This window comes from Perognathus longimembris, chromosome 12 (assembly GCF_023159225.1).
Source record: "Perognathus longimembris pacificus isolate PPM17 chromosome 12, ASM2315922v1, whole genome shotgun sequence".
Lineage (NCBI taxonomy): Eukaryota > Metazoa > Chordata > Mammalia > Rodentia > Heteromyidae > Perognathus > Perognathus longimembris.
This window is the reverse complement of record NC_063172.1, coordinates 30,170,447-30,192,331: the sequence shown is the minus strand read 5'-3', so window position 1 is coordinate 30,192,331 and position 21,885 is coordinate 30,170,447. Positions and strand designations below refer to the sequence as shown.

The 21,885-nt window shown below is 39.1% G+C and overlaps 1 protein-coding gene across 2 annotated transcripts in view; it reads right to left on the bottom strand.

The window, feature by feature from the left end:
* Window positions 1–21,885, bottom strand: part of Nipal2 (NIPA like domain containing 2) — an 81,533-nt gene that overhangs the window by 33,584 nt on the left and 26,064 nt on the right. For both annotated transcript variants that reach the window (XM_048358931.1, XM_048358933.1), the window contains exon 4: window positions 6,154–6,213. In XM_048358931.1, coding sequence (XP_048214888.1) covers window positions 6,154–6,213 — 60 coding nt within the window. The remainder of the gene's footprint in view (window positions 1–6,153; window positions 6,214–21,885) is intronic.

Sequence of the window (21,885 nt, the reverse complement as noted above, 5' to 3'; positions counted from 1 at the left end):
TTTTCTTCCTGGGTTAGCCTTAAACAGAGATCTCAGCTCCTCAGTGTCTCACTGGTGCTCAGCCTATTTTACTTTTTATTCTAGTCCTGTTTTTGTTACATTCAACTGCCTCTCGTATGAACTGAATTAAGCAGCAAGGCAGCTGAGGGCAAAGCTAGGGACTATATTCACATGCTGCTTGACATGAATGGACTTCCACAACTGGGAAGAGAATGAGGCTAGACAGAAGGCACTGAGGTCTCTGACTGGTTTCAGATAATCTCTGGCCCTAAAGGTACTTTAGGGCTGCTTTCCTAAAAGGGTGGTCACTGAGCACCACTCTGATAGAACTAATGTCCCCATCCTAGGATAGATGCCTGTCTATGTGCAGCTACTATCTGGTAAAGGAGAGATTGATCCAAATTCAAAGCCAGCTTGGGGAAAAAGTTAGCGAGACTCTCCCCATCTCAATCAATAGCTAGGCATAGTGGCATGGGTTTGTGGTCTCTGCTTCATGGGAGGGATAGGTAGAAGGATCATGGTCTGAGGTTAGTCCTAGGCAAAAACATGGATTTTATTCAAAACTATAACTGAAGAAAAAAAAGAAAGGATTGGGGCTGTGGCTCAAGTGGGAGAGCACCTGCCTAGCAAGCTTGAGGTTGTTCAAATCTCAGTACCACCTCCTTCATAAACACCTCACACAATTAAAAAAGTCTAAAAAGGCTGAATATATGTAGAAAGAGATAAGTTAAACACACTTAAGTAGTTCTTTTACTAGAAGACTTCTCAGAGCAAGTGTCAACATTTACCATGGATTACCAGGAAAAGAGAATGTGGTTGTCCTATTTTCTGACGGTATCTATTGCCCTGCAGTTATGTTTCAAGGAATAGCTTGTACTTCGGGAGACACTGCATATGGCTGTAAGAACGCACTCTTTGTTTTAGGAAACTACTGGTGTTGTGCTGCAAAAGTCTCCTGTAGACACATTGGACAGCAATCAGCCATAAGTAGGATTCCAGGGACCAAAGCCTAGAATCAGGTTCCTCTGGGTGCTCCAGTTCACTGGCTCCTCCAGCCTGCTGAGTCTCCCCCCCACTCCAAACTTTGCATTACAAGATAGTGTGCATGCTTCCTCCTCAACTGACATTCGGTTTCCCAGGCCACTCTATCCTTTACCTAAAACCGGCATTCTTCAAGAACTTTGTTCCCACCTTCCAGCTGGAAATCAACTATGCATTCAGTCAGCTCTATCTATGTACTGCCTATTTCTGGCTTCTGCAATCTGATCTATAAGAGTTTTCAGAGTTTTTCAGTATTCATCTAACTTGACTCCAAACAAGATTGTTGTCCCATTCTTTTGGTCACACAGCATGTCTCTTGGTCAGTGCAAGTCCAGTGATTACTTCTGTGGGGGGCCAGGAGTCACAGAATACACCAGTCTATTTGGGAACACTTTCCAGAACTACAGTCATTCTGACAGATGATCCTCAAAGAAGTCCCAAACTGAGAAGTCTCACTAATGCCGTGAGTTCAATAGTCCTGGACCTGCCATCAAAAAAGGCTCCAAGCCGGGTACTGATGGCTCATGAAAACAAAACCAAACCAACAGTGTAACAAATTTAAAAAGGGCTCCCAGTCCTTAGGCTGCTCTGAAATCAAAATGGTGTCTATCCTCTCAACTAGAAATGGCCCTCTATTTGACTGGATTACGATTGGGAAAAATAGACTCAACTACCCATTATTAATACCTCACTATTAATCTCCCAACTTCCTGAGGAGGCAACCCTTTGTAGCTGATTTGAAGTCATCAAATTGGTCTCTGGGGGGTGCTGATGAGCTGACTGTAATTTTTATTTCTATGGTGACATTAACTGGGCTTAAAACTAGCATCTCACTGAGTTAGATTTGATATTTTTGATGATGGGAGGGAAAAGAAAGAGGAAAATACTATGGTTTTTGGCTGGTTAAAGGGGAGACAAATCTGGTACTTTTTAAAGGAAAAATAATCATTAAAATAATTTAGAATTATTAATCCACTAAGAATCAGAGCACAGGCCAATGTCTGTCATTGAGTTAATAATAGTTGGCGATTCCTTTCAGACATAGCTTTTGTGAGATCATTTTTTTTTCCTGAGGCCAGTGGTGAAAAGCGTCATAGCCACAGAGCAACATTTGGCAATGAATTAGTTCAGCTTGTTTCCACATGGCCCCCAAATCTTCATTTGTTCCATCATGAAAAACAAACTTTCATTTGCTTGAAGTAGGGGAAAATAAATGATTTTCCTTCTCACATTTTGACAATTTAATTTTTAGCATGCTCATATGTTAGTCTTTAAAACACACCGCTAACTACTCTTTTCCTTGTTTGGTTTTAGTCTCTGTAAAGAAAAAAAAATGCATTTTTTCCCCTTTTTAACAGAAAGAGCTGAATTTTTCTCAAGGAAAAAGCAATAAAAGCCCAAAGAAAACAGATGTGACTTAACACAGTACTGAGTATGGATGAAGTTCTTCTCTGGCTGCTCAGTGTATGACATGAGTTGCTAGGTTTCAGGCAGTGGTCCACCTATCCCATTGCGCCTGAGTGATAGGAAATGAGTGACACAATTCAGTTTTATTACTGTGACTCAGATTCAAGGTAAGAACTGATCACTTTTAACTGGTAGTGTGAAACAAATGTGACTTGTCTAAAAGCATCCAGTTAGAAAGGTAAAAACACAACCCCTAAACGACCCAGAGGCATAAGAAGTGTTACCTGAATTACTGAAGTTTGGAAAATAGTCTAAGTTTCCTGGGATCAGGGTGTAGTAGTGGGTACTGGTGATTGCTATGGTAATAATAAGAACAGCTACATTTCTAAGCATTTATTATGGGATAGGCCCTATTTTAAGAAGAGTTTTAATACCTGAACTCATTTAATCCTGTGAGGTAGGTAATGGTTTCTTCATTTTAAAGAATTAGAAATTGAAGATTAAAGAGGATATTCACATAACTTTGCAAAGGCCACACTTAAGATCCAGCTCATTAGGCTGCCATTGTTGGGATGCTGCCCCATCACCTGCAAGTTACATGATTTGGGCAAGTAACTTCTTCAAGTAATAGATGTTAAGTGAGAAAATTCACGTGAAAGCCAACATAGTAACTGGCAAGAGTGAATGTTTAACATTCACTACTTGTTTTTAAACTAGAAAAAAATGACCAAAAGCTCCTAAATAATTAGTTGGATGTTTTATTGTATTTATTTTTTCAGATCTGGGTTTAAACTCAGGGCTTCACACTTGCCAGACAGTCATTCTGTCAATTAGCCACACTTCTTTGCACTGTTAACTTTTTCAGATCGAATCTCACTTCCTGTTCAGGTATGTGCCTGGTTCATGATCCACTTGTTTAGGATTCTCACATAGCAAGGATAACATGTCCAGCTCTTAAGTGAAAATGAGTATCAAACTTTTCTGCTTGTGATGGTCTTGGGCTGCAATCCTGCTAATCTCAGACTCCTGAGTAGCCAAGACTGCAGGTGCTTGGCCCTCCCTCCCTCCCTCTCTCCCTCCCTCCCTCCCTTCCTCCCTCCCTCCCTTCTTCCCTCCTCCCTCCCTCCCCCCTCCCTCCCTCCCTTCCTTCCTTCCTTTTTGTTTATTGGGCTTGAACTCTGGGCCTGGCCTCTGTCCCTGAGCTCTTCAGCTCAAGGCTAGCACTCTACCACTTGAGCCACAGTGCCACTTCTGGTTTTCTGGTGGTTAATTGGAGATAAGAGTCTCAGGGACTTTCCTGCTTTGAACTGCAATCCTCAGATTTCAGCCTCCTGAGTAGCTAGGATTACAGCTGTGAGCAACTGGTACCCAGCCTTGACTCTTCGTGTGTGTGTGTGTGTGTGTGTGTGTGTGTGTGTGTATGTGTATGTGTGTGTATTAGTTTTAGTATTGCCTCTTTGGAATTTCTTGGGACCAAGAGAGAAGTTAGTCATGAAGTTCATTCTAAATCTGAATCCGTGAGTGTGAGTTTAAATCATATCCTTTAATTTGTTGAACTAATTCATTGCTTTTTGTAATGCTTAGCCGATCTTGGATTTTTAAAGTTCATAATTAACTCAGCTAAGCATAATGATATTTCTATTATTTTCCTTCGCTATAGTTATGACATTAATTTATGTTTCTCTTTATCTTTCCAGGCAGCAGCTATAGTCTAGTAGTAAACAGAAACTGACATTACCATTCTGGACTTTGGTTAACACTTCTTGTGTTAGTCCCTCTGTAGGGCCTCTTCAAATCTTTTTCTCCAGATCTTCCTGTCCTGTTTGGTTGTTAGAACCAATTTAAGTATTACTTCTGCTGTGATAATTTACTCTGCTCTTCCCAGCCAGAAGAGAGAGCAATCTCTCTTTATTCTAAACTAGTGGCTCTCAATTTGGGATAATTTTTCACTCAGAGGACATTTAGTAACACCTAGAGACATTTTTAGTTGTTAAAGCCGAGGCAAAGGGCACACCAGACATCTAGTAGATAAAAGATTGCAGAATACTAAGCACCCTACAATGCAGACAATAACTCCTTCAATGATGAATTATCTACCCCCAATGTCAGGAGGGTTGAGATTCAGAATACTGTTCTAAATTGAAGACTCATGTCAGTATGCTACATTTTACTTAAGAATCTCTGTAGTTTAACATGAACTGGAAATTATTTGCAGATAGGGATTCTGTAATAATAACAATAATAATTTTTTTGTGCTGGTCTTGGGGCTTGAATTTAGGGTCTGGGTGATGTCTCTGAGCTATTTTGCTCAATGCTAGTGCTCTATCACTTGAGCCACAGCTCCAATCCCCACTTTTTCTGTAGTTAATTGGAGACAGGAGTCTCAAGGACTTTCCTGCCCAAGCTGGCTTTGCACCACGATCCTCAGATCTCAGCCTTGTAAGTAGCTAGAATTATAGGCATGAACCACTGGTGCTGGGCAATAATCTTTTTATCACTAATATTCAAGGCAACTAGCAAAGCTTGCATTATACCCATCTTTATTATCTTTTAAAACTATATTAATTTAATCAGTAATCAAACATTTGCTACAAAAGATGGTAGATGGTAGATTAAACAGATATACAATCTCCTTAAAACATTTGGTAAACGAGAAATGGTAAAATCTAATTTTTTAATTTATAAAACTCATGTGTTGGTCATTCTTATTTCTGATTTTATATGACTTCTCCAAATGATTCCATAAACCACAACATATAAAAAATAATATGCTGGAAAGGATACAATTCACATATGAATGCATTTAGAAAAGCATTTTAACCATGAAAAATGTGACAATGTTGACTAAAAATTCTACTAGCAGAATCAAACCAAGGAGGGAAAGAAAAAGTGGAAACACTTTTAAGACATGAAGCTCAAGGGAAAGAAAGATGAGTAGGGAAACAAATGCTTAACATACCAACACTAGCGTCACATTTAGAGCTCATATTAAAAAAAAAATCTCCCTACGAGAGGATAGGCATTGTTTTATTTAAAGTGCCTAAAGTATCTGAATTCATTTTCACATGTCAGCAGCAATTCAAACAATGTTTGTTAAAAAGAAAAAATGATTCTCTATCACTTTTTTTTAACCAATGGTATTTCCAACAAAAGCAAGAAGAATAAATGAGAGCTTCACTACAGAACAGAGGTCTTTTATACAGCTAGGAAATCTACTGCTATTTTTCCATTAATAACTATTCCCAAATAAAGAATTTGAAGAGTACACTTTGGTGTTACTTTTAGAAAGAGCTAAATTACAATAGGTAGTCACTTGGTACATTAAATTTTATGGTTTTCATTTTAATGAAGTAGAAATGTAACAAGGTAGCAAATAATGTCCTTCCAAGTAGGAAGGTCTATTAGCTAACACAGATGTCTTCATTGTATTTTATTATGTCTATAACAATTTTATAACATTAATAACAGCAATATTACAAAAGGCTAACTTGCTGTGGACAGTAACAAGAGCAATGAGCACAATGAAAACACAAGCATTTGTGTGAGAACATAGTACCTCCAACTCAGGATGAGCTTTGATGTAAGTGAGATGTACATCTATTTCAGTAATTTTTTCCTGTTTTAAAAGTATACATGTTTATGGGTAGTGTGACCCATTTGTTCATCAAGCAGTGCTATAATTGCGTAAATTAAATAACTACTTACCTAATAAATCAGAGGCTCGCAGATTTTCTTTCAGGAACAAAACAGAAATAATGGCACTACCTATAAAGAAAATGGCCATTAATGGTAGTTCCAATATAAAAACATGTATGATACAGTACCAATGAAAGGATTTAAACATTTTATGCCTTTATGTTTCACTAGCTGTGTCCTGAACATAGACACAAGCAGTGTGGCTGTAAAAATGTCTCCTTCCCTGCTCCCCCCCCACCCCAACCCCATGTCTGAAGGAACACGGAAACCCATCTTGTTTCCATGGACCTCGGGACAATGTATCTAGGATAATCCTTGGTGTACTGAGAAATCTTTTTTTTTTTTGCCAGTCCTGGGGCTTGGACTCAGGGCCTGAGCACTGTCCCTGGCTTCTTCCCGCTCAAGGCTAGTACTCTGCCACTTGAGCCACAGCGCCACTTCTGGCCATTTTCTGTATATGTGGTGCTGGGGAATTGAACCCAGGGCCTCATGTATACGAGGCAAGCACTCTTGCCACTAGGCCATATCCCCAGCGAGAAATCTTGATTAAAGTTTATTGAATGGCTAAATGAATAAATGAGAAGGGAGAGGGGGAAAAGCAAGGAAAGGAGGGAGAGTTAAATAAAGGGGAGAAGGAGAAGACAGGAATGGAGAGAAAAGAAAAGGAAAAAGGGCAAGAAGAAGGCAAAGAGTACAGGAAGGGTTGGAAAGGCAGGAAAAGACAGGAAGGAAAAAGAAAGAAGAACGGAAAACTTTCCACTATGTTCCATACTGAAACCTGGTACCTCACAGAACCCCATTTACAGTCCCCATTTCAAGGAGACTTCCATCCACTTATATACTAACACTGGAGCCCAGGAGGCTTCTTTACCTGCCTTTCCTTCACAGTCCACCCACAACAGCCTGTTGGCTCTTAGTCTTCAGTTCACGCTTCCATTCTCCACTTCACAGGCCCTGACTGCCCAAGATCAGACCAGCTTTGCCTCTGACTTAGACCTTCATAATAGTGTCCCTCTGGACCACCCATTTTTCTCCCTTTCCCAATACTGTTTAAAATGCAAATCTAATGTAAATCTATGGGTTTAAAATCTCTTTGTGTCTTCTTGTAATTTACAGGGCAAAGGCTGCACACCTGAACATGACAGTCAAAGAAAGCCATGAGTTTTCTCCTGTCATTTTTCTCCCCACGTTTGCCCTCTATTTCTTTTATATTCTTTTATATTATTGAAATAGGTCAGTACAATCTCTAGAACCTAGCATGTACTTTCATGCTCAATGATTTTCTTTTCTTTCTTCCTTCCCTTCTGAAGCATCATTCATTCATTCATTCATTTATTGTCCAGGTCCTAGGGCTTGAACTCAGGGCTTAGGTGCTGTCCCTGAGCTTTTTTTTTTTTTTTTTTTTTGCCTAAGTCTGGTGCTCTACCCCTTGTGCCACAGCTATACTTCTGACTTTTTGGTGGTTGGAGATAAGAATTTCTTGGACTTTCCTTATCTGGGTTGGCTTTGAGCTCCTGGCTGTCAAAGGCTTTTTTGTATGTACCAGTCTGCCTGTTGTGGGATCAGTTCTTAGCACAAGATCACCTGTGGATTTCCCAGGCTCAGCTGACTATTCTACCTTGGGCTGGGGCCGACACACACACACACACACACACACACACACACACACACACGTTTATTTTGTTTGCCCAAAAGACTATGGTTTCCTTTATGTCTTATTCTTCTAAGATTGCTAGTGTGTAGCTAGTATGTAGAACACATCATGTGTTTTGTAAGTGTTTATGGAGTCCACATAAAGTAGAAGCTTTTGTGGGGGACCAGCCCCACACTTCCTGACCTTGTGATACTTTAGACCCTCTTTGCCATGACTTGGGCGCTGTCATCTCCACTTGGCCGAGCCATGGTCACTGCTATGGCCTCAGGGAACTTCAGAACAGTTCCTCTATTGGCTCATTCCTCTATGAGTGCAGGCACTGGAGAACTCAAAACTTCAAGAATTAAAAAGAGATGCACTATATAATTTAGATTTTATTAAAAATTACTAGCTGAGTTTTTTAAAAAGCAAAAATAAAGGAAAGAAAATTTTAGGAGGCTGGTGTTCTTATTTCCCTTTAATTCAGATCAAACTATAGTTTATTAATTCTCAGTTACCATATTAAAAACAATTTGCTCTGTCACTAAGAATTCAAATGATGTAATTCCTTAGAAAAACTCACAGTCCAACAAAATGAATAACAGGAAACTGGCACTTGAAAGGCGGGGGTAAAAGGGTCAAGCGGTGGGGAGTATATGATTGAAGAGAGGAGGGAAGGGGAGAATGCAGTCATAATATTCAATGCATAGCCTGTGAAACTAAGAAAATTGAGGGGACGGGATGGATTAGGGGGAATGGAGGAGATTGATGAAAGAGGTGACTTTGATGAGGATGTATCATACTTAGAAACTGATTTGTTGAATGGTACTTCCTTTGTAAAGTGACTTAAAGATAATAAAAATACAATTAAAAGAGTTGATCATAATTTTAATGTCTGTATAATACTCCACTAAGTTGTTGCTGCAGTTATATTTGAGCATGGTGACATCTGGTATTCTGGCAGCTTATTTAAAACATAGCCACAGTTTTACATCAGAACCCTTCTCTTAAGATAAGCTGGAATGCTCTTATATTCTTTTCCAGTTTGTTTTTCAACTAAGCGCTTTCTCCTTTGAGTTAATCTTGGTGCTTATAAACTTTTCCTAGGAGGATATTTATAGAAATGGGAGTTTCAAACAGCATGAACAAAGCATGAGAAATGTTCACCAAACGTGCTTAATTAGCGTGCTTAATTGAATGGTGTGGCTGCAAACTATTAAAGCAAAACTTTCTGCAGATAAACTATGTGGCTATAGAGCCTATTCAAGCAAGTTGGGAACAATATGAAAATGTAATGAAAATTTTTATTTTCAGGTTTAGAACAAACATGTTTAGAAGAGGTATAAACCCCAAGATACCCACAAACTACCCCTCTCCCCATCATTGACTTGCAGTAAGGAATGTTTCCAAGTGGAGGAGTTAGATTGATTAGTGGGGGACGGCCACACTGCACACACCAAACGCACTACACAGCGCAGGCTTGAGGGCGATGATTTCAGTGAGGCATTCTGGGAAGATGGGAGACATCACTCACACGGAAAGAAGAAATTTTAGTGTAGGAGACCCCTACTACAGGTCCTAGTCTGTGTGATCTGGAGACAGAAATGCACATTGGCTGGATGCAAATTCACCCTGAGCCACTCAACAAACACTGCTATCACAGCAGAGCACAGGCACCACATTTTCTTATTCTTAGTCCAGAGCTCTTTCTAGGATATCCCAGTCCTTGCTTCTTGTGAAGTCAGAAGACATTTCCCTTTCTACGTTTTTTTTTTTTTTTTTTTTGCCTGGGTTCTGTCCCTGAGCTCTTTTGCTCAAGGCTGGCTGGCGCTCCACCACTTTGAGCCACCGCTCAGGGTTTTTGAGTGGTTAGTTGAAGATAAGAGTCTCACAGGGACTTTTCTGCCCGGGCTGGCTTCCAACCATGATTCTTACATCTCAGCCTCCTGAGCAGCTAGGAGTACAGATGTGAGCCACGGGAACCCGGCCCTTTCCACTGTTTTATAAGTAAGTGTATTTACTTTCAGAAGAGGGAAGGGAAAAAATGGCACATGGGAAATAGTAAAGCAAGAAGAGCATGATTGTAATACTTGAAATATATTACAGGTACCAAACTATATAAATTAATATAACATAACTATCAGAGCTTTATGAAATGTTATATGCTAATCTTTGTTTCTGGAAAAAATTGAGAAGTCTAATGCACTTGTACATTCACTTGATATATTTTTTTCCTATTCTAAGAGAGCATGAGATTTTTTACTAAGTGTTAAGATGAGTATAAGACATTTATCTATTGATCTAGTAAAGTAATAAGAAAGAACAGTCTACCATGATAAGTTACTTGTAATATGCAAAACACGTGTGAAATCAGAGCTGCGCTGAACAAGGACAGCATGTGAACAGCAGTTAATAGCGTGACTCCATAAACAAGGAAAAATAAACCGGAGCCCCACCATCACCTTTGTAATCTGTCCAACCCAATTCTCTCCAGTTGTTAGTATAGCAAAAGCTATTTCCTGCTGAACACAGGAAAGGGGGAAATTATTATGTTTTTCTTCCTATAAGGAAGTTCAATACACAGAAATTGCAAGAGTCTTTCAAGATCTAAACACTACAACAGAACGCATCTGCAAACTAAACAGTTGTGTAGGAAGCATGATACTGCAGTTATTTCTGAGGGTTTATTTCAGCAGGTATAGCTTTGTGTTTGAAGTATGTTTGGTCTTAGGGTCATCAATGCCTTCGGAACACATACCGAGAGAATGGTCATTAACAATTCTTTTTTTTTTTTTTTTTTGGCCAGTCCTGGGGCTCGGACTCAGGGCCTTAGCACTGTCCCTGGCTTCTTTTTGCTTAAGGCTAGCACTCTACCACTTGAGCCACAGCGCCACTTCTGGCCATTTTCTATATATGTGGTGCTGGGGAATTGAACCCAGGGCCTCATGTATACGGGGCAAGCACTCTTGCCACTAGGCCATATCCCCAGACCCTAATTAACAATTCTTGAGGAAGAAAAACAGGTGTAAGGAAAACTAGGAGGGAAAGGCAGTCTTAGGCAGTAGGAAGGTTGATAATATGCTCTTGAATTCAGACAGGCTCTTTTCCTAGGCAATACTCATGGCTCACACTCTGCCACAGAATTGTTATTCTTGGCAAGTGGGAAATGTTTACAGAGTTTGACACCTTCCCCCCACAAGCTTATCAACAATTGATGTTAGATGATGCTACTGCAGTTGCCAGGGGAATCATCTTATCTTGAGGCCTAGATATAAGACTTGTGAAAGGGGCCTGAGCTGAGCTGTCTTCAGCTCCTTATTTCATTATCCTTAAGGAAATGCTCAGTTGGAAAGAGTGAGGCTGATTCACAAGGATGCTGCTGTGAAGCCAAAAAAGACTTCCTGCTCCTGTTGCTCAAAAATCTCACTGTGGGTGAAAAGAGAACCCTGGGGCCCTGGATTTGTAGAGGATGCTGGGGCTGCAGGGTGCTGGGCTGGGAGAGCTGAGCACTTGGGTTCTAGTTCTGGGTATGTCAAGAATAATCTGTCGCACTCTATACAAGTTAGCATGTTACCTCTTTGGTTTGATTTTTTTTAATCTGGTGAGACGAAGCACATGTGCTTTGTGGTTTCCAATTACTCATTTTGCTTGACTATGTTACAGAACAAGCTGTGTCCTTTGTGTTTTCTTCAAGAAGCTCGGAGAATTTGGGGGTGGGGGAGGGAAGCAAGAGAAAAAAAATTCCAAAATGGCCAAGGTCTGTGTATTCAGCTGTGGCAGAAAGCACTAAGATTAAATGCAATTCCTTCCTTCCTTCCTTCCTTCCTTCCTTCCTTCCTTCCTTCCTTCCTTCCTTCCTTCCTTCCTTCCTCCCTCCCTCCCTCCCTCCCTCCCTCCCTCCCTTTCTTCCTTTTTCCTTTTATTTTAGTCAGTTCTGGGGCTTGAACATAGGGCCTGGATACCTGAGCTCTTTGGTTCAAGGCTAGCACTCTACCACTCTGGGCCATAGCACCACTTCCAGTTTTCTGGTGGTTAACTGGAGATGAGAGTCTCATAGACTTTCCTGCCCAGGCTGGCTCTGAACCACAGTCCTCAGATCTCAGCCTCCTGTATTGCTAGGATTACAGGCATGAGCCACCAGCATCCAGCTTATTAACTTTATTTACTCAGTGATGAATTATGTTATACCACAAATAGGAAAGATAAATGGATAAAAGATGAGTCACACACATTAATAATTAAGAAAGGAGAGTAGACAAAGCAGAGGGAAGAGTCCAACTTCACAGTAATAACAGAAAAGCAGGATAAAGCCAGGTGCTACTTTGCACATACAATTTTGAGGCTGAGTGCTGACAAGGAAGAAATAAACTCAGTACTCCTCTACATGGTTAGTGTCATTGTGAATTGATAGAACCCTTATGATGGGTGATTTCACAATTCCTCTCAAGAGCATCAAATTTCAAATTCTTTGATCTAGTAATTCTACATCTGGAAATCTGTCCTTAGGCAGAATTCCAAAAAAAGAGGAAAAAACAAAAAGGAAAAGGAAAAGGAGACTCAAGCCCATCATTGCAAAATTATTTTTCAGAGTGGAGAGGAATATTACATAGTCAGCAAAAATATTATAAAAAATTATATGGTAATATTAAAATATCTATGATATAATATTAAAAAAACAGAAATGTAGGCTTAGGCAGCAGCTATGATGCGCCAGTACTAATACAATAATGGTGGCTAAATGCTCTACTGAGAATTTGGCAAGGAATAGCTAACTATGCCTCTCCTCCAATGTCCCTAGGAGGCAAGTGTTACTATACTTGCTTTATAGATGAGAAAATAAGGGCAAGAGAGGCTTAATTCACAACACAGTAACTCCAGGGCCAGGCGCTGGACCACAAGGCTCATATGGATTTTTTTTTTCTCAAAAAGGTGTCAAGACATATAACTTGAATACAACATTTCTATTAGACAAGAAGTATACATTCTAGCCTGGTGATCTTCATTGATACTATGTATTGTATATTTGAAAACTGGTGACACAGTAGATTTTAAATATGCTTACCACCAAAAGGTAAGAATGTGAGGTTATAGTTAATGGCTTGATTAGATCTTTCTATGGTCTCTTTCTGCAATGTATATACACATATCAAAACATGACATATGTTGCCTATAGTTATTACTTGTTAAATGAAAACTTTTTTTTTTGGCCAGTCCTGGGCTTGGACTCAGGGCCTGAGCACCGTCCCTGGCTTCTTTTTGCTCAAGGCTAGCACTCTGCCACTTGAGCCACAGCGCCACTTCTGGCCGTTTTCTGTATATGTGGTGCTGAGGAATTGAACCCAGGGCCTCATGTATACAAGGCAAGCACTCTTGCCACTGGGCCATATCCCCAGCCCCAAATGAAAACTTTTTAAATAGTTAAAATTAATAAACAAAACTAACTTAAAGATACTATACCAAAATACAAATGGAGGCTCTGTAGGAGCCCTGGGGTGCAGAGGGAAGACATTAGGAATAGCATACTTTGTATGGGGAAAGGACATGAAAGTCTTTAAGTATTTTGTCTCATGCAAACCGTGATCCCATGATGCCAGTTATGAATGCACTTGCTTAGCCTTGAAGTTCCAATGCTCTTTGTCAGGAAGAATATCATCAATGATTACAGCGGACTGGCAGCTCTAGTGAGTGATCTCTCCTTTCTGGGTCACTCGGCTTAGCCATCAAAATGGAGATATATTCTGGTCAAGGCTAACATAAGATAACCTGCATGTGAACATTATGATTCTGACTCCCAGATCAGATATAGTTAAAGGTCAAGCAGACTTTTCTGGAGCCATCAGCCAAACCAGTGTAGGTATGGGGGAGCCAGTCCCATATATACATACCTATGTGTGTGTCCTGTCCTGGCTTCTTCACGCTTCCTAATTTACTTAGAAGTCAACTTTAAATTTTCCCTGCAGTCATTCCCTCTGTGACATCTGACATCACTCGGTTCATGAGGCTCATGCCAGACCTGCTATTATTATGGAAGAGTTAATTTGGTCAAGATGATGCTCAAAGATCCCCAGAAAGAAAAGAGAGGAGAGAGAGGTGAAACAGAGGAGAGGGTGAGGAGAGGGGATGGAAGAAGGGAGAGAGGGGAAAGGAGAGAGAGAGAGAGAGAGAGAGAGAGAACAATGACGACGTTAATCTGGTGCACTTTTTGTGTAGTTGAGTTAAACTGAAAAGGCAGAAGTTTGCATGTCAGTATTGATCTTTGTGTCTGTAAAATAAACAAGGACATTCCCCTTTTTGATAGGTGCATTTTACTTAAATTTCTTCCCCCTAAACTAGTGATTTTTTTTTAAATTCAAAAGGTTTAATAGCACAGAAGAGATTTCAATGATTATTTAAATGTACATGGCATGGCTGTTTTTAAGATCATCTTGTTCACTTTTATTTATTTCCCCATATTTTACCCTTTACTAGCTCTGTGTGTGTGTGTGTGTGTGTGTGTGTGTGTGTGTGTGTGTGTGTGCGTGCGTGCTAGGGATGGAGCCCAGGGCCACCTACAATTAGGACAAGTTCTCTGCTACTGATCTATAGTACAGCTTTCTTAGTATCACTTTTTTCAAAGACTATATTTAATGTGCCAGGCATTGGTGGCTCCTAGCTACTCAGGAGGCTGAGTTTGAACCAGTATGGGCAGAAAAATCTGAGAGACTCTATCTTCAATTAATCAGCAAAAATCTGAAGTAGAGGTGTGGTTCTAATGGTAAAGCACCAGCCTGTGAGTAAGAATTCAAGCCTTGGTACTGGCACAAAGAAACAAATAACAACAACAAAACAACACAAAAGAAGATATATTTCATGTATTAAGGATATAATTCTTTCTGATTCAGTTGGGAAGGAAACAATCTTTGTTGAAAGGCGGTGAGTTGTAGTATGAAGGTATGGGTATGTGAAATCTCATCTATTATCCAAATGAAAATTTCATTTTTTCCTCCAGGGACATCCCCTGCTTAACCTCAGTGATTTTTAAAAGAACTAGACTATCTGCTTATAAAATAGGAAATTAGAATATAAAATTGTAAAAAAAAAATAGTATCAAAAGCCCCCAGCCTATGACATGAAAAGAACATATTTACACAATAATGCTACAAACAGAATCTTACATGTAAATATCTGGCTTGTGGTTTCCAACCACTTATAATGGCAACCTACTGCTGAGACGAACCACAAAATCACTTTCATGTCAGTCGCCATCCAGCCCCAAGCACGTGAATGTAGTGCGCTCACAGGTTCAGTCTGCTTTTGCTGTGTTGAGGCTTTGCTCTGTAATCATCATTCTATATTAGCTGTAGAGTTTTAGGGGGAAAAAAATCACAGCAATTAAAATGCACTCCACAGAGTTAGGATTTGAAGCCCTGAGGATGTGACAATTTGAAAAAAAAAAAAAAGAAGAGTCCTCTGACAGAGAGAAAAGTTACCCTGCTATCCCTGGTGGTAGGAAGGAAAGTCTCGAGAAATTCATTTTGATGAAAAAAAATTTTCTACTGTCATTTACTGAAGATAATAATGACATAATCTTTGTTTGGTGGCAATTTTCCTAATTCCGGAGAGGAAAAAGTTTACCTGGACTAAGAACAATAATCCTTTCTTCTCTACATTTTTCTTGGCATGCATTAGTGATTAAACTTGAAAAGACTCCAAAGGGAGGGAAAAAAGTAAAAATACCACCACTGACAAGATTAATTCTGCATTATAAATTTAATAGCACATTACTTCATCATTAGCAACTTCTCTAGAAATACTTTGTGGCATTCTCAAAAATTAAAGATGGGCGGAAAAGATGTTTCAAATAAAGCTTTAGGCTTCAAGAATGCTTTCTGCTTGAGTCTGTATGAGCAGACATAAAATTAAAACATCAGACTTTTGTTTCACATAGTTTATGTAAGCTGATTTTAGGTAAATATGCCGAAGAACCACTGCGGCAAGCCACTTTGGAAAGAGTTCTTTGCTGCACTACTTTGCGCATTAGAATCAATGTCCATGTGAAAGTGTTGCTATTTACAAATGTGCTTGAGGGCCTAGAGCTGCAATGACTTGGTCAGAGCTGGCACTCAGGGCACTGCTCAAAGATTCATGGCATACACAGGTTTGTCTGAAGCTACAGGTCACTTGCTCCTTGGTCTGTCTGTGCTTCCTTCCATTTGTTTCTAAGAAAAATCTTGGAGACCAAAGTTTCTGCTTGACAAGACTTCTTTGGAATTCCAAAAGGCCTTTCTAGGGCTTTCTGGCTACACTGTGGCCACCATTGAATGGATTGGAGATACATGTAACTTTGGGCTTTGTGACAGTCCAAAGGAGATACATGAAAAACGTATGTTCATATCATGAATTTCACGGTGAGCAGCAGCTAGAATATGAGGGAATATTAGATATGGAGGAGACATCACTCACAGAACTCACTCATCCTTTCATTCTCTCAGTGAAGTTAACTCCCAATCTTAACCCAAATTAGCCCCATTACAGGGGAACAACTTCTCTTAGGAAATTATTCTAGGCCCAAGGAGACCTTACCATGGCTAATTTTATCTTTCCATATAAAATTCCAAGTATTTGATTTCATAGAATTTGTTCTGAATGCAAGCTACTTGTTGCTCACTTCTATTCAGCTTGCCCATGGCTAATTTATGTGTCTCATCCAGTACTTGACAGATTAGACGCTAATTCCATATTAGTTTCTTACCATCAACTATTTCAGCTGAAGCACTGCTAGAATTTAACTTAGAAAATGTGTTTTGAAAAGTATTCTCTGAACTCTTGCTACTTACTAGACATAAGTACATGCAGAGACTCAGACCTGAAAAGTATCACTGCCTCCACCCTCTCTGCCTCTCTACCTTGCAGCAATCTCCCTCCACACCTGGTCCCTTCCACCCCTAGCCAAGTTGATTGCACACTGAATGAGGCTGCCCATGAACCTCAATGCCATCTGGCTTCCTTTGGATTGTTGATAACTTGGTTACTTTTATCAGCTTTAAATGTTTAGACATAGCATAGATCAAAGTCATAGGATAAGCAAAAAACAGATGGCAATTCAATTAATTAAAGAATGTGTGCCCTTTGGAGATGCACACACATAACCTAACCAACTCAATAGGATTAGAAACTAAGTAGTTATATGACAGTGAACATTCACAAGTGCCCTGCAAAGAATTTCTAAACACTAGGGAAAGTTGTAGCATAAAAAGTGTGGATATAGCCAGGTACCTGTGGCTCACACCTGTAATCCTAGCTACTCAGGATGCTGAGATCTGTGAATCACAGCTCGAAGCCAGCTGGGCCAGAAAAGTGCCCCCAAGACCTCTTATCTCCAATTAACTACTTAAAAACTAGAAGTGCTGTTGTGGCTTAAAGTGGTAGAGCACTATCCTTGACCAAAAACAGCTTAGGGACATCACCCAGGCCCGAGTTCAAGCTCCATGACTGACTTGCGCGCCGTGCACATGCGCGTGCACACATACACATACACACAGACACAGACACACACACACACACACACACACACACACACACAGCGTGGATACTATTTTGCTGCCTATCTATAGATACCCTACTTCATTTGGAAATGCTTTCCTTTTTGTGCCAAGTTGGTTAAAGTTTCTAGAACTGTTATAAAGGGAATCAGAGTAGCGGGGGTGGGGTGGGGAGGTTGTTCAAGGATAAGGTACATAGTTCCATTTTGAGTTTTCTGCTGAGCTCTCATTGGTGGCAGCACTAATTTACATTCCCATCAAAAGGACATAAAGCATTCTACTTCTCTGCATTCTTGCCCACATTTGTTTGTTTTGTCCTTTCCTTTTTGGTACTGGGTATTGAACCCAGGAATGTTGTACTTGCTAGGCAAGTGCTTTGCCACTGAGCTACATCCCAGCCCCTGTTTTCTTGATGATAGTATTCTTAGGGTGAAATGGAATATCAGTGCAGTTTTAATTTACATTTCCTTATGGCTAAGGATACGGACTATTTCTTGTTGTGTTTTTTAGCCACTTGTATGTCTTTTTGTGAGAGCTATCACATTCATTTGGCCAAATTATTAATTGGATTGTGTGTTCCTTGGGTGTTTCATTATTGGAGCTCTTTATATTTTTTTGCATACTGATCCCTCCTGATGAATAACTAGAAAAGATTTTCTTCCATTCTTTGGGGGAGTATCTTGATTGTAGTAATTTTCTTTTCTTTTTGGTTTGATGTAATCCCATTTATTAGTTCTTGGTCTTACATTTCAGGTGTTTAGAGTATTAGATCTATGTGTAGATCCTCAAGTGCTTTGACTATGCTTTCTTTAGTACTTTTAATATTCCAGGACTTACATTAATATCTTTGATCCATTTTAAATGAGGTTTTATACAGGATGAGAGCTAGTTTCAGTCTTCTAGACTCTAGTTTCAGTATTCTACAAGTAGATATCCAGTTTCCTTAGCTCCATTTGTTGAAGAGGCTGTCTGTTCTCCAAAGTATGTTGTCTGTGTCAAAAATCAGATGACTATAGTTGTGTGAGGCTATTTCTGGATCTTATATTCATCTCAGATGGTTGGTGGGTCTGTTTTTTGGCCAGTACCATGCGGTTTTTGTTACTCTGGCTTGGTAGTATAAATTGGAGGCATTGTAATACTTTCATATTATTATTTCAGTTCAGGATTGCTTTGACTATATAGGGCCTTTTGTGCTCCTATTATGTATTTCGGATTGATTTTTCTATTTGTGCAACAAATGGCAATGGAACTGCTTTATAGGCATTGCATCAAATCTATACACTACTTTCACCTATAATCATCTTCGTTAAGAAATATTAATGCTGCCAATTTATAAACACAAGTTTTTTCCCCCATCTTCTAGTGCTTTCTTCTATTTCTTCAAGGATTTATCATTTACATGGCAAAGGTCTTTCACATCCTTAGGTTTATTCCTAGATATTTACTTTTTTTGAGGTTATTGTGAATAGGATTGTTTTCTTGATTTCTTTTTCAGTCTGTTTCTTATTGGTATGTAGAAAAGCTGCTGAATGATATACAGTAATTTTGTATCCTGCTAATGATTTTTATATACAAAAGTGTTTATCAGTAGTTTTTTTGTGTGTGGAGTTACTGGGATATTTTAAGTATATGACATGCAAAAAGGATTAATGTGATCTCTTTTTCCCCCTTGTAACACTTTTTAAAATGTCCTTTTCTTGTTTTATTGCTCTAGTTAGTAATTCAAGTACTAAACTGACTCAGAGTGAAGAGAGTAAATACCTTTGTCTCCTTCTTGACCCCAGAGGAAGTGTTTTCAGCTTTTCCCCAGAAAGATGTTGGATATAGGTGTTTTTTTGTTTGTTTGTTTGTTTTGGTATATAGTCTTTATTATACTGAAGTATGTTCCCTTCTATTCCTAATCCCCTCAGGGCTTTTTAATTTTAATCATGAGAGGATGTTGAATTTTCTCAGAGGCTGTACCTGTTGGAATGATCATGTTATTTTTGTCCTTCGGTTGATGTGCTGTTTCTTGATTTATATGTTGAGCCATTCTTGCATTCCTGGAATCAACTTAATCATGGTGTATGATATTTTTACTGTGTTGTGAATTGGATTTACAAGTACTTTGTTAAAAAGTTTGCATCTATATTCATCAAGGAAATTGGTCTATCTTTTTTTTTTTTAATTTTATTGGTGGGGCTTGAGTTCAGGGCCTGGATGCTGTCCCTGGGTTCTCCTGCTTAAGGCTAGCACTCTACTACTTTGAGCCACAGTGCCACTTCCTATAATTTTTTTTCTGTGCCTTTATCCCATTTTGGTATCAGGGTAATACTATCTTTATAGAATAAATTTAGTAGTGTTTCTTTCCTTTCTATTCTAAATAATCACTTAAGGGCAAGTGGTGTTAGTTCTTTTAAAAATCTGTTAAAATTCATTGGTGAATTGATTTTATTCTGGACTTTTATTTGCTGAGAAACTATTACTGCTGCAGTCACATTGCTGGCTATAGATCTGTGTGGGTGGCTTCTATCCTCTTTCAATTTTGGTCAATATTATGTATCTAGAAATTTATCCATTTGAGATTTTCCAGTTTATTGAAATGTTAAGTTTTTGAGGTTTTTCTTAATGATTCTCTGAATTTCATTGGCATTTTTTAATTCCTTTTCTTATCACTAGTTGGTACAGGGTTCACTTAAATATTTCTGTGGTATTGGCTTAGTGATTGTGAAATGCTTCAGTTTTGTTTTTTTTTTTTTGCCAGTCCTGGGGCTTGGACTCAGGGCCTGAGCACTGTCCCTGGCTTCTTTTTGCTCAAGGCTAGCACTCTGCCACTTGAGCCACAGCACCACTTCTGGCTGCTTTCTGTGTATGTGGTGCTGGGGAATTGAACCCAGGGCCTCATGTATACGAGGCAAGCACTCTTGCCACTAGGCCATATCCCCAGCCCCTTCAGTTTTTTTTTTTTTTTTTTGATCATGGAAAGTTTTTTTTTTTCCAATTTTTTATTATCAAACTGATGTACAGCGAGGTTACAGTTTCATACGTTAGGCAGTGGATATATTTCTTGTACTGTTTGTTACCTTGTCCCTCATACCCCCCCTCCCCCCTCCCCCTTACCTTTTCCCCCCATGAGGTGTTCAGTTCACTTACACCAAACAGTTTTGCAAGTATTGCTTTTGTAGTTGTTTGTCTTTTTTTACCCTGTGTCCCTCAATTTTGGTATTCCCTTTCAATTTCTTAGTTCCAATACCAGTATATATCTTCAATAAGAACAATTTTGCAGGATACCCTATTTTAGGTGAGCAATTATCTTTCCTTATGGCTTGGAATCATAATTCTGTGCCTGCCTAGCTTTAATGTTTCTGCTGAGAAATCTGCTATTACTCTGATAGATTTGCCTTTATGGGTGACTTGGCATTTATCTCTGGCAGTTTTCAGTATTGTTTCTTTTATCTCTATGCTTAATATTATATGACTTGAAGAGGTTCTTTTTTGAAAAGATTCTTTTCTTTCTTATCTTTTTGGGTTCCTCAAAGCCCACATACCTAGGTGATCATCTGTTTTTCAAGATTTGGAAAACAGATTTAATTTAGTGACTATTTTTTCCGAAACACCTCTAGCTTCTAGCTTTTCTTATTCTTTTGCCTACGATTTAGAGGTTTAGTCTTCTTTTAGTTTTCCAAAGGTATTGCATGCTCCATTTATACGTTGTTTGTTCCAATAAATATACCTAGACTTCAAGCCCCGATACTCTATCCTCAATTGATTAAGTCTACTGGAGATGACTTCAACTGAGGATTTTTTTTTCCCTAGTCATGGGGCTTGAACTCAGAGCCTGTGCACTGTTCCTGAACTCTGTCACTCAAGGTTAGCACTCTACCTCTTTAAGCCACAGTATCAGTTCTGGTTTTCTGGTGGTTAACTAGAGATAAAGTCTCACAGATTTTTCTGCCCAGGCTGGCTTCAAAATGGGATCCTCAGATCTCAACCTCCTAAGTAGCTAGGATTACAGGTGTGAGCCCCTGGACCCTGGCTCAGAACAGTTGTTATTTGGCTTATTGAGCTTTTGATTTTCTGAATTTGAGTACAATTTTTCTATAATTTCTACTTTTATTAACTTGCTATTTCATGTCCTGCACTGTCTTCTTAGTTAGTCTAGCTCTTTATTTGTGCTCTCTTTGAATTCCTTCAGATATTTATTCCTTTAAAAAATCTGATCACTCATAATTATTTAAAAATATTTAGATTTCATCTATTTCATTATCATAGTGTTTGTTACTGCAGTTGTTGAGATTTGGAGTCTTGATGCCATAATTTTTCATTTTTTGGATTTCTTGTGTTACTGCATTGGGGTTTGTGCACCTGAGGACAAGTCTTTGGTAGGAAGTTTTAATCATCTAGTTCTTTTGAGTTGAAATGTCATCAGTATTCAGTCAGTACAGAGAAGTGACAAGGATAGGTAATGTTTCTTATCGATGGGTTTGAGTATGGCTCAGTAGTTAAACATTCATTCACGTGCTTTAGGTATTGGGCTTGAATTGAAATTTGTTTAGATAGAGAAAAACTAGCAGGAATATCTTGTAAAAGTTGTCTGTTTCTGGGCTG